Here is a 12,865-nt window from a genome sequence, read left to right on the forward strand (position 1 = left end):
TGGACGAACAACTCCAAGTAGAACGAGTTGCAACAGCTATGCTAAGAACAAAAGTTGACATGTTGAGATCGAGATTAGAAGCATGTGATGCCCTACTGCACGAGGCCAATCAAGTTCGTTATAATCTCCCAAAGACTAAGAAAATGCCATAGATAATTGGAGATGAACACTAGATAGTGAGTACATTGGTCTTGTGAAATGTTTCCTTAGATTATGGCACCTTTCCTACTTTTGTTGGTGGATGCATTTATCTGCGGTTGGGATCAACTTGGTAGTTGTTCCTGTGGATGTTATATAAATTAATTGCATAGCCTTTTTCAATCAGTTCAAACTTAAATGGTATCATAGCCAAGGTCTCAAGTTTGAATTGTCGAACGTGTGGTTTAATTTAATCTCAGTCGGGCGGCAAAATCTCCCACCAATCCTGAAATATTTCAAACGCATTTTTGAATTGGATTAAGAAGATAGGGACAGAGATCCAGTGCCCCCACGTTCACAGGGCACAACGTGACCTGAGGCTTCCCATCCACCGTTCGTTTCAATCCAACGGCAAAGAAAGCAACAACGTGACCCGATTAATTTCTGATGAACTGAAGAGCTGCAGTGTTCTCTCGAACCTGAAGAAATAGAGAAGGGAACAGAAGATGATTTCGGTCCGAGCGCATCTGGCCGGGCCAAAAATGCGTCTGGTACACGCTCCAGCGGAGCGACGCATAGTGACTGGGCCATTCACAACGACGCAAACATGCCTAAATATGCGCCTCAGATCCGTCGCGCGGACGCTGCGTGGACGCGTAAAGTGTCCGCTCGCGTCTGGCTGACGTTTCGTTGGGCCCGCCTGGCAGTGACCTAGCGTCGATGCGTCTTCTCAGCGGCGCCGCTTCGGCAGTCCGCAGTCGCGTAAAATGGCGATGCCTCGCGTGGCACGAGCTGTCACCTACCTCTGCGAATGGCGATGCCATGCGTGCTGCGGCCGCCGCGTGCCTCCGACCAATATAAACAGGAGCGCACGCATATCATCTCCTCCCACACTAAACAACGGTGAGTAGGAGGTTGAGCGGCATCGTCTAGGGTTTAGTGTGGGAGGAGATGATATGCGTGCACCCCTGTATATATATGTCGGAGGCAGGCGACGGCCGCTGCACGCGTGGCATCGCCATTCGCAGAGGTAGGTGACGGCGCACGCCACGCGAGGCATCGCCATTACGCGGCCGCAGACTGCCGAAGCGGCGCCCTGAGAAGACGCATCGACACTGGGTCACTGCCAAGCGGGCCCGACGAAACGTTCGCCAGACGCGAGCGGACACTTTACGCGTCCACGCATCGTCCACGCGACGGATCCGAGATGCATATTTGGGCATGTTTGCGTCGCTGCGAACGGCCCAGTCACTATGCGTCGTCCCGCTGGAGTTTGTACCAGACGCATGTTTGGCCCGGCCAGATGCGCTCGGAACCGAAATCATCTTCTGTTCCCTTCTCTATTTGTTCAGGTTCGAGAGAACACAGCAGCTCTTCAGTTCAGCAGAAATTAATCGGGTCACGCTGTTGCTTTCCTTGCCGTTGGATTGAAACGAATGGTGGATGGGAAGCCTCAGGTCACGCTGCGCCCTGTGAACGTGGGGGCACTGGATCTCTGTCCAGAAGATAGATGATGATCATGGTAGTAACCGGTATTTAATGTGATGATGATTTGATTTTGCACTCGGCCATGAACAGAGGTACTAGTACGGTCTCACAACTTTTTATCGTTATAATTGGACCTTAGCCATATTCAAAATCTCATAGCGGCAAAACTTCCCGCCCACAAAATACAAAAAATTCACACGCTTCCAAATTCCCATTCTACCCCTGTGGAGATGACAGCAAAGTCGGTTGGTGGGGGGTCTGCCCGTCATTTTTTGGATCACCACCTCCCTAGCCCGGAAACCCTCCCAAAAAAATTCATTTCCCTCAGACCACCCACCGGAACTTCCCAAGTCCCTCTCTCTCCCACCTCCACGACCACCGCACCGGAACATCCCCGCCGGACTTCCCTGGCCTACCCGAGGCCTCGCGATCCTCGTCATCCGGCTGCCTGCCGGAGCTGCTTCATCGACGCCGTCATCAACCGGACCGTATCATCCCCGCCGAACCTCGAAACCATATGCTCATCCAGCAGTCTACCGCAGTCGCTTCAGCTGCGGTATCGTCCACCCCACCGGAGCCGCTTCGCCGGATCCGTCGTCCACCGCATCGCATCTTGCTCACCGACACCGCTGTGCATGAACCGGATCTGCTTCACCGGCGCCATGCATGATCTAAACTCTTCTACTGTCGCTTTTCTATTGCTTGCCTGCAAGTTCTTGTTTAATCTTGGGGGAACCTGTTTGTGCTAATTACGTGTCGTTACGTTTTTGCAGATGAGATGAGTAACCATGAAGTGTAATGGCCGTCTCTCCAACCCCAAGTAGCACATGTAGCGTACTTCATCACCGGATCTATCAACCCCAGGAAGATCTGCTGTGACTCCCACAGAGTGCTTCTCCTAATATAAGTCCCTTGTTTTAGCGCCATGTTCTGGGTTCAGATGCTTGTTTGTCTGAAGCGCTTTTAGTTCATTCCTAGATATGACCGTAACACCTTGCTATTTTCTAGTTCATTGCTAACTTTAAGCGATTGAACATTTTGGTTTGCATTCCCTACTCTGTAGATTTAGCCATCATAACTTCTATCTTGCTCAGTCGTTGTTACAAAAATTATAGGCTGCTACTATTTTGTTCATGCCAATCTTGTTCTCCCTGAACATGTTGGTTTGTATTCCCTGTACTACAGGTGATGCCATTGTTATTTCTATCTACTTCGTCGTAAGCTAACAAAGTAACTGTCTGCTATTAGTTCCTGCATCGTAACTTCTATATTTGGTTTACATTCCCTGCTCTATAGCTTTTGGCATCGTAACTTCTATATTTGGTTTACATTCCCTGCTCTGTAGATCTAGCCATAATAACTTTATCTTGCTCAGTCGTTGTTACAAAAATTATGGCCTGCTACTATGTTGTTTGTGCCAATTTTTTACTCCATGAACATGTTGGCTTGCATTCCCTGTACTACTACAGGTGATGCCATTGTTTTGTATCTAGTTCATTGTAAGCTAACAAAGTAAGAACTTAGTTTGGCATGCTATCATTCTGCTATCTAGCCTGTAGTACAAATAAACTTGTCATACTACTAGATAATAATTTTGTGTGCCATCTTGTTCTTCAAAAGCTGCATTATTGACTTGTTTCTCTGACTTGGCATGACGCTCACATATGGAATGCTTGAACATATTGGTTTGCATTCCCTCTTATACAAGTTCACAGGTGATCCCACTATATTATGTATCTGGTCCATCCTAAGCTCCAGCATTAACTATCCTCTATGTGTTGCTCATTACAAGTTTATATCCCGAAACATCTTGATTTGCATCCCCTTCACTATAAGTTCAGGAGTATTATTTAGTTCACGACCAATTTGAAGTAATTGCACTTGGCACATGTTGGTTCACATTCCCTCCTCTTTAGCTTTTGCCATCGTAACTTCTATTTTTGGTTTACATTCCCTGCTCTGTAGATGTAGCCATCATAACTTCATCTTACTCAGTCGTAGTTACAAAATTTATAGCCTGCTACTATGTTGTTCATGCCAATTTTGTACTCCCTGAACATGTTGGTTTGCATGTGACTCGACAGTAGTAAGTCTGCTGTTTCATTTTAACGTGCTCTGTTATATTGGCTGTTGGTATGCGGCATGCACTCTTTGTTTGCTTATTGTGCGCATTACAATGATCTTGTTATAACGATGAAATGATGAGTTCCAAATTCTTTGGCAAACAATATTGTAGTGTCTTTGCCTTTCCATTGTTGCTGTCTTAACTTGTAATGTCTTTGTTTCGGATATAGGTGGTGCATGGACAACTTAAAAGATTGCCGAATGGCTTCATTGAATTGCTAGGTTTAATTACCATTCAATTTCTCTGGGTTCTGTAATATTTTTTCAAAGCCTTGCAGCTGATGTAATATTTAGTTAGTTTTTATAGTTCTTTTGCGCATTTTTTCTATGGTGCTCGTGGTAAGTGAGGCTATCCGACAGAAATCATGTGCTGCGTAAATATTCTCAGTATCTAAATCACAAATTCCCATCCCTTAAATGCCCCAATTAAGTGAAATCACATATGAGCCGGCACGCAAAATCCTAAAGCGCCTATTATGCCGGCATATAAACAGCAACTAAACGGGCTGGCCCACTACTTATTGGGCCAGCCCACTTGATTTATGGTGGACCCCACCCTATAATGGGCCGGCTCCGTAACAGAAAAGTGGGCCCCGTAGGCTTATTGGGCCGGCCCGCTAATTCGTCGGACCAGCCCACCTAATTTACCGTGGACCCCACATGCTAATTGGGCCGGCCCACTAACTTGTTGGGCCAGCCCAATTGCTTCTATGGTGGACCCCACATACTAAATGGGCCGGCCCTTTAACAGGAAAGTGGGACCCACATGTGTTTTTGGCCCGGCCCACTATCTTGTTGGGCCGGCCCACTTGCTATATGGTGGACCCCACATACTAAATGGGCCGGCCCTTTAACAGGATTGTGGGACCCACCTGTGTTTTTGGCCCGGCACACTTTCTTGTTGGGCCAGCCCACTTGCTATATGGTGGACCTCACATACTAAATGGGCCGGCCCTTTAACAGGAAAGTGGGACCCACCTGTGTTTTTGGCCCGACCCACTATCTTGTTGGGCCGGCCCACTTGCTACATGGTGGACCCCACGTACTTAATGGGCCAGCCCTTTAACATGAATGTGGGACCCACCAGTGTTGTTGGCCCGGCCCACTGGCTTGTTGGGCCAGCCCATTTGATCTATTGTGGACCCCACGTACTAAATGGGTCGGCCCGATAGTAGGATTGTGGGACCCACATGCTAATTGGGCCAGCCCAATAACTTCTTGGGCCGGCCCACTTGCTTTAAGGTGGACCCCACTTGGTAAATGGGTCGGCCCGATAACAGGAAAGTGGGTCCCGCATGTCTTGTGGGCCGGCCCTTTCCCTTTTGACCGATCAAACGAGTGCTTTCGGCCCGGCCCACATGCTTAGTGGGCCGGCCCATTAAAGTTTTGACCAGTCAACATTAGAGGTTAGACCCGGCCCACGTAACTAATGGACCAGCCCAGCTATATAGTTGACCGGTCAAACTAAGTCAGCTGGCCCGGCCCACAAACTTAATGGGCCGGCCCGCTTAAGACGTGGCAGGCCTCGTGTGGGCCTACCATCTACCACGGGGTTTCAGCGGTTAACGCCGTCAGTTTGCATGACGTCAGCAGTTAACGGCGTCTGCCACGTGTCAGTTTGCATGACGTCAGCAGTCAACGGGCTCCCGGAAAGTCCGATTTTCCGTGGCGGAAGGGCGCCCAAGCGCGACGGACCGAAAAAATCATCGTTGGACTTTGCCTGACGCAGTTTCGACAACAGAACCCATATCGTCGGGTTAGGCCCATAGGCGACGAAAAATACCCCTTAGCGGATGATTTTGGGACGTTGTCTATCAGAACTTTTCTTGTAGTGATTAGTGACATATTTCAGACCGCGGAATTAAGGTTCCACCAGAAGACCGAACATATACGATTAATACCGACTCATTCGGAAAATGAGTGATGCGTTGAGACACAAATGAATTGCAAAATACATACGTTTCTAAGTGTGTCAGATCCGTTGACTATAACCTCTCCCGTGAGCAAAACATGATAAAGCACCAGAAGGCTAAGGTGTTATATCTTTACAAATGTAAACTAGATTATTGACTCTAGTGCAAGTGGGAGACTGTTGGAGATATGAAGGCCAAGGTGTTATATCTTTACAAATGTAAACTAGATTATTGACTCTAGTGCAAGTGGGAGACTATTGGAGATATGCCCAAGAGGCAATAATAAAATGGTTATTATAATATATCTTTGTGTTTATGATAAATGTTTGCATACCATGCTATAATTGTATTAACCGAAACATTGATACATGTGTGTTATGTAAACAACAAGGAGTCCCTAGTAAAACTCTTATATAACTAGCTTGTTGATTAATAGATGATCATGGTTTCGTGATCATGAACATTGGATGTTATTAATAACAAGGTTATGTCATTAGGTGAATGATATAATGGACACACACCCAAATAAGCGTAGCATAAGATCATGTCATTAAGTTCAGTTTGCTATTCGCTTTCGATACATAGTTACCTAGTCCTTCGACCATGAGATCATGTAAATCACTTATACCGGAAGGGTACTTTGATTACATCAAACGCCACTGCGTAAATGGGTGGTTATAAAGGTGGGATTAAGTATTCGGAAAGTATGAGTTGAGGCATATGGATCAAGAGTGGGATATTGTCCATCCCCGACGAATAGATATACTCTGGGCCCTCTCGGTGGAATATCGTCTGATTAGCTTGCAAGCATGTGAATGGTTCACAAGAGATGATATGCCACGGTACGAGTAAAGAGTACTTGTTAGAGACGAGGTTGAACGAGGTATAGAGATACCGATGATCAAACCTCGAACAAGTAAAATATCGCGAGACAAAGGGAATCGGTATCGTATGTAAATGGTTCAATCGATCACTAAGTTATCGTTGAATATGTGGGAGCCATTATGGATCTCCAGATCCCGCTATTGGTTATTGGTCTGAGAGAAGTCTCAACCATGTCTGCATAGTTCACGAACCGTAGGGTGACACACTTAAGGTTTGATGTCGTTTTAAGTAGATATGGAATATGGAATGAAGTTCGAATTTTGTTCGGAGTCTCAGTAGGGATCCGAGACATCACGAGGAGGTTTGGAATGGTCCGGAGGATAAGATTCATATATGGGAAGTCATTTTCCGGGGTTCGGAAAAAGTCCGGTGTTTTGACCGGAGCTTCTAGAAGGTTTTGGAACGACCGGAATAGTCCGGAACATTGTGGAAGGTTCCGGAAGTGTCCGGGACGACCCGGGCTGTCTAAGGAAGTCCGGAGGGTTCCATAATAGGTGTATCCATATTTTCCTTAAGGGTTAAGAAGTTTCCCCTAAAGCAAATTCGGATTTGGCAAAAGAGTTCTAGTTCTGGTAGGTTTCGGCTGACAGAAACCTACCGGAACTCTCCCAAACTTTGGGGGCAGGTCTTGGACGACCCAAGGACCTTTTCCAGCTATAAAAGGAGGGCAAGGGGAGCCCCAAGAGGTGCACAATTCGCAGCCCTAGCTCCCTCTCTCCAAACCCTAGCCGCCCCCTCCTCATACACCTCCCACAGCGCTTAGGCGAAGCCCTGCCGGAGTTCTCCACCACCACCGCCACTACGTCGTCGTGTTGTCGGGATTCCGAGGAGGATCTACTACATCCGCTGCCCGCTGGAACGGGGAGAAGGACGTCGTCATCAACACCGAACGTGTGACCGAGTACGGAGGTGATGCCCGACTGTGGCACCGTCAAGATCTTCTACGCGCTTTTGAAAGCGGCAAGTGATCATCTTCTGCAACAACGAGATCTAATCTCATAGGCTTTGGAAATCTTCGAGGGTTAGTCTCATGATCTTCTCGTTGCTACCATCTTCTAGATTGGATCTTGGCTTGTTATTCGTTCTTGCGGTAGGAAATTTTTTGTTTTCTATGCTACGAATCCCATCACATTCTGGCTTAAGGGGAGCATAAAGCATCGCCATCAAGATTAAGCAATCGAAGTACGCAAGGCAAAGGTATAGCCTTGCTAGGTTTTTCCTTTTACCGGTCTGGAGGTTTTTTCTTGGGGGATCGGGTTATAGGATATATAGATGCGCTATCAAGAGGGATAACATTTGAGTAACTTGATCACATCATTTTAGGGAGCTCAATACTTTCCATACTTTGCATCTCCCTCTTTTGTTGCATCTTGGTCTTTCTCTGTGTGAGGTTTTTGAGCTTGTTGCTACCTTTCGAGTTTGGAAGTTCATTGGTTATTCGTTTTGGGATTTTTCACACCTCCCATTCTTGGTATTTCTATCTTGGTAATTCTTGATGTTTCTATGCATGACGAGCTAGGTCTTGTTATCTTCAGAACAAGCCTAAGTTCATCGAAATCAGAGTCTGATTGTATGAGTGTTTTCTTGTCCTATACCATTCGGATTTAAGTCAGGATTCCGAATAAAATTCAAGTGAGTTAGAATTCTAAACCGAATCAGATTTTATTCTGAGAAGCCATGGGTTCTGGATTCTTTTGGATTTGCTTCTGATTCTATCTAGATTGTTCTAAATTGCTCAAAATTCCACCTAGGATTCCAAACTGATTCCGGACAGCCTCAAAAATTGCTCTAATGGTCACTTGCTTAGCTTAAGTTGTTAGTGTACTTAGTTGAACCTAGCATATTTAGGCTTTGAGTTCAAAACTAGACGAGTATTTTATTTCTGCATTCTTTCAAGCCAAATCCGTAATAGTTTTAAAACTGCATATTCACCTTCTCCATATAGGTGGCATCTTGTTCTTTCAGTTTTACACATGTTCTAATCATTACTAGAGAAAAGGCTACCAGTGGCGCACCAGTTTTTGCTGTGGTGTGCCACAGCTATGACGCCATGGCTAACAGGTAGCCGTGGCAAATGGTTAGGTGCGCCACGGGTAATGCCGATAGCCGTGGCGTGGGTAAGGAAAATGGTGCGCCACGGTGATTTTTTGAAATTTCAAAATTTTCTTTATGCTTTTCTCGAATTTTTTGTTCGTTTGTTTGCTCTTTTTTTGATCTTTTTTTGCTCCATGGCGGCTGCGGTGTTCTTCACCAGGGTAGGGGTGTTTTTCACTAGGGTAGGGCGGGTGGATGCAGAGGCGGAGGTCGAAGTCACCGAGGCAAGGCAGGTGGAGGCGGAGGCGCCGGTCGTTGGGGCAGGGCAGGTGGAGGTGGCGGCGCTGCTGGTCGCCGGGGCAGGGCGGGTGGAGGGAGACCAAACCATGGACAGCTTACCAGTGACGATCCAAATACATGTGCTCGTTTATTTTTTGAAATTTCTATCATTTTTTCGAAAACTGAAAAGGCGATCCACGGGTGGTGGGGGGACCAAACCATGGACAACTTACCCATGGCGCACCTAGTCCCGCGCGCCACGCCTATGCTAACACCAAATTTTCAATTTTGAATTTTTATATAGTCGTGATGCACATGTATCTAGTATGTCACGGGTACGAACGATACCCGTGGCGCACCAAATACATGTGCGTCATGTTTAAGGGTGGGTGGACCTACCAGCTAGGCGATGGAATAGGTGTGGCGCACCTATATCCCACATGTGCCACGAGTATGGCAGGTAGGTGTGGCGCACCTAGAGCCAATGCGACACCACTATATAGCCATGGCGCACCATCCTCAGGGTGCGCCGCGGGTAGGACATCTATGTATACCTATTTTTCTAGTAGTGGATTGATTGTTTTTCTTGCAGTGCTCCACCGGCAAGGCTAGTCATGGGTGATGTTTTCGCCAACATTGGTGAAGGATGCTCCAAGGAGGTTAGAGAAGGTAGCGCCTCCAAGAAATCGAGGGAGAGGCTGGCAAGGGTTTGCCACTTACATGACAAGGTTTCTCCAACACATTTCGCTAAGGTTATCTTAGCAGCTAGGTTGGATTTGCTTACCTTGGCTGGATGCATCTTGATGGTTGCCATGAACCAGGGTTGGCCAGGCTTTTCCATAGATAACAAGATCAAGAGCGGCTACTTCTTGACTTTCAAGGTCTGAGGTGATATCTACAGGGTCACCATCTTCGACTAGTCGATAGTTGAGGTGGTCAACAAGTGCCACTAGCAAGATCCAGCCCTTGCCATGATCGAGGAGTAATCCTTTTGCGATGATCGACTAGTTGGTTGTGATTATCTATGTGGTTAGCAAGTATGTGTGTGGTGTGAACAAAGTACTTTTGTGTGTGATTCTGATATTATGCGTACTCTTATGACTAGTTTACAATGATTTTAATATAGCATTGGTGTTGCTGCTTAGTTCTGCACAGATGGAGCGGTGACCTCACCACTAGAAGAAGAGGTTATCAAGGCACACCTTGCACATAACCAACAGGTTCAGTTTCTTCGAAGCCTAAAAAAACTAACCAAATAATAGGATCCAGTTTCTGTCTCAATGCCAATAAAGCCTTTTAGGCAACCAAACTGGACGGAGAAGTTGGATAAGAGCCTAAACACGCGCAGGCTCCGTGTACCGTGTGGCCATCGCGTAACGAGGAAAAATATCCATGCGAACAACCAAACACGTCTCAAATGCGTACGTGTTACGTTCTTCATGATTTTCAAATAATTAATGCAGTCAATTATTTCAAACGGACAAGGCGACCCAATGTGTAGTCAAGCGCTTGTCGGCAAAGCATCGCAATACAGTCTCCTGCCTTGGCGTGCGGCACCTGGTAGTTGCACGAAGAAATAATTCCAATCGTAAGGCTAAGGAGCAGCAAGCGGTACAGAATTAGTCGTCTCTGGAGCATGAGCGAATATAACCAATCGTGTTATAAGCGGCATACATATACAGGGTAGCTAGTTCTTATGCGTGCCAGCTTGATAAGCATGGCTTATTTAAGTCAAATTCGGCAAAAACGATATTATTTATAAAGTATATATCTCTGTTTCAGAACAAATATTGGTCATGATGACATCTTATACTGTTGGACGAAGAGAGAGTACAATTGCTGACGAGCTTGATGCACAAAACAAACATATCTAGTAGCTTTCACCCAAGGTAATATACTCTCTAGCAACCTCTGCCTCTCTCCCTCTCTCTCCCACTTTTGTGTCGTTTGTATATAAAACAGCTCCTGATTCCTGACCCTCACATAATCAGAAATGCTGACCGGCTCACACACACAACCAAAGCAGTAGCAAGTAGCTAAGATGGGAGGTACAAGATGGTGCCTTGGTGCTGAACTCTGGACGCCGAAGGTCAAGGTACACTCCTCGGCCTCCTGTCCATGTCCGTCGCAGCAGCAGCTACTCTTAGAAGAAGAGTCGTCGTCCTCTGGTTCTCCTCCGGCCGAGCCAGAGCCAGAGCCAGAGCAAAAATTCTTCAAACTTCCTTTGCTGCGTTCCCGTGAATCAAACAGCGCTACAGTATAAATTCCTACAGGAACATGATTCCTACAATTTTCCTACAAGAATCCTGTAAATCAAAGGAGGCCAAGTCGTCTTTGGAGCATGAACGAACACAACCAATCGTTTCAGAATAAATATTATTCTTGATAAGCATGCATATACAGCATGCCAACTTGATAAGCATGGCTTATTTAAGTCAAATTCGGCAAAAACGATATTATTTATATATATCTGTGTTTCAGAATAAATATTAGTCCTAATGATATCTTATACTGTTGGACGAAGAGAGAGTACAATTGCTGACGAGCTTGATACAGAAAACAAACATATCTAGTACTCCCTTCGCTCTTTTTTAATAACTCGAATTTAGTACAAAGTTGTACTAAATCTGAGTCAATTAAAACACACTGGAGGGAGTATCTTTCGCCGAAGGTAATATAATCTCCCTAGCAATCTCTCCCTTGCTCCCTCTCTCTCTCCCACTTTTGTGTCGTTTGTATATAAAACAGCTCCGGATTCCTGACCCTCACATAATCAGAAATGCTGACCGGCTCACACACACAACCAAAGCAGTAGCAAGTAGCTAAGATGGGAGGTACAAGATGGTGCTTTGGTGCTGAACTCTGGACGCCGAAGGTCAAGGTACACTCCTCGGCATCCTGTCCATGTCCGTCGCAGCAGCAGCTACTCTTAGAAGAAGAGTCGTCGTCCTCTGGTTCTCCTCCGGCCGTGCCAGAGCCAGAGCCAGAGCAAGCTGGCTCAGGCGAAGAAGAGGGAGCAGGGCACACGAGCGTGCAGCGTGAGGTGTTCACCATCTGGATGAAGTCGCTGGTGCTCAACGGCAGCGGCTGCACGGTCTTCGACTCGTCCGGCCGCATCGTCTACCGCGTCGACAACTACGGCTCCCGCCACTCCGTCGATGTCTGCCTCATGGACATCACGGGGAGCGTGGTCCTCCAGGTGCTCAAGAGGTTCTGGCGGTGGGACGGGTACAGGCGCGGCAACTGGGAATCAAAAGAGCCCGACGCGCCGCGGGCGCGGGGGCGGCCATGGTTCACGGTGGTGAGCAAGAGGTGGGGCCACGGTCCGAGCTGCGAGTTCAGGACCGACGGCGGCCGCGCCGTGCGGTACAAGATGAACGGAGGGAGGCGGCGGCAGCAGGCGGCGCGCGCCTCCTGGATCGTGGACGACGCCACCGGCGTGGCCGTGGCGGAGGTGAAGAGGAAGCTCACGCCGACGGGGGTGTCCCTCGGCGAGGATGTGCTCACGCTGGTGGTGGAGCCCAACGTCGACCACTCGCTCATCATGGGGCTCCTAGTCGTGCATGGCCTCATCAACCACAGTATGTGAAACCGTCCACGGCCGGCTGTAATTATCGCCGGACCGGATGTATAGCCAAATTGGCGTCCTACTTGATGTTACGTGTATGCGCAAGAGACACAAACCTCTTCTGTTTGAGAGTGAACTATTTGGACATATTCCTCTGGAATTTATTTTTCTTCTCCGATGCTCACATACACTGATAGCAACTTCGCAATGCACTTTATTTCATCTTTGACCTGCCAAATAATAGGAAATTTAAAGTTGCGACAATTACTTTAGAACGGATGGAGTAGGAACCAACAAATTGGAGGGTATAGGTGTGTATATATACTTGGTGGAATATAGTACTTCGTGAGGTAAGGCGCAATGAGACGGCGTCTGAGGTGTAAGACATATATTATTAGACCTTGACAATAAATTTACCTTCACAATTGATAAGTGG

At 47.1% G+C, this 12,865-nt stretch overlaps 1 protein-coding gene across 2 annotated transcripts; it reads left to right on the top strand.

Annotated features, from left to right (window-relative positions):
* Positions 1 to 10,766: 10,766 nt before the first annotated feature.
* LOC124698207 (protein LURP-one-related 11-like) lies at positions 10,767 to 12,602 on the top strand. Of its 2 annotated transcripts, XM_047230717.1 has the most exons (2): positions 10,767 to 11,051; positions 11,832 to 12,602. In XM_047230717.1, exons 1-2 carry the CDS (start codon positions 10,903 to 10,905, stop codon positions 12,448 to 12,450), a joined length of 768 nt encoding a protein of 255 aa, XP_047086673.1. In that variant the 5' UTR covers positions 10,767 to 10,902; the 3' UTR covers positions 12,451 to 12,602. The 2 variants fall into 2 exon arrangements, with proteins under 2 accessions (XP_047086673.1, XP_047086674.1); XM_047230718.1 differs by lacking the exon at positions 10,767 to 11,051 and having other exon boundaries at positions 11,589 to 12,602.
* The last annotated feature ends 263 nt before the right edge of the window (positions 12,603 to 12,865 follow it).

The sequence above is a fragment of the Lolium rigidum genome, chromosome 3, assembly GCF_022539505.1.
Source record: "Lolium rigidum isolate FL_2022 chromosome 3, APGP_CSIRO_Lrig_0.1, whole genome shotgun sequence".
Taxonomy (NCBI): Eukaryota; Viridiplantae; Streptophyta; class Magnoliopsida; order Poales; family Poaceae; genus Lolium; species Lolium rigidum.

Coding starts and splice junctions, on each gene's coding strand:
- LOC124698207 (XM_047230717.1), top strand. CDS start 10,903: ATGGGAGGTACAAGATGGTGCCTTGGTGCTGAACTCTGGACGCCGAAG. Junction 11,052..11,831: donor TCTCCTCCGGCCGAGCCAGA/GCCAGAGCCAGA, acceptor TCCTCCGGCCGT/GCCAGAGCCAGAGCCAGAGC.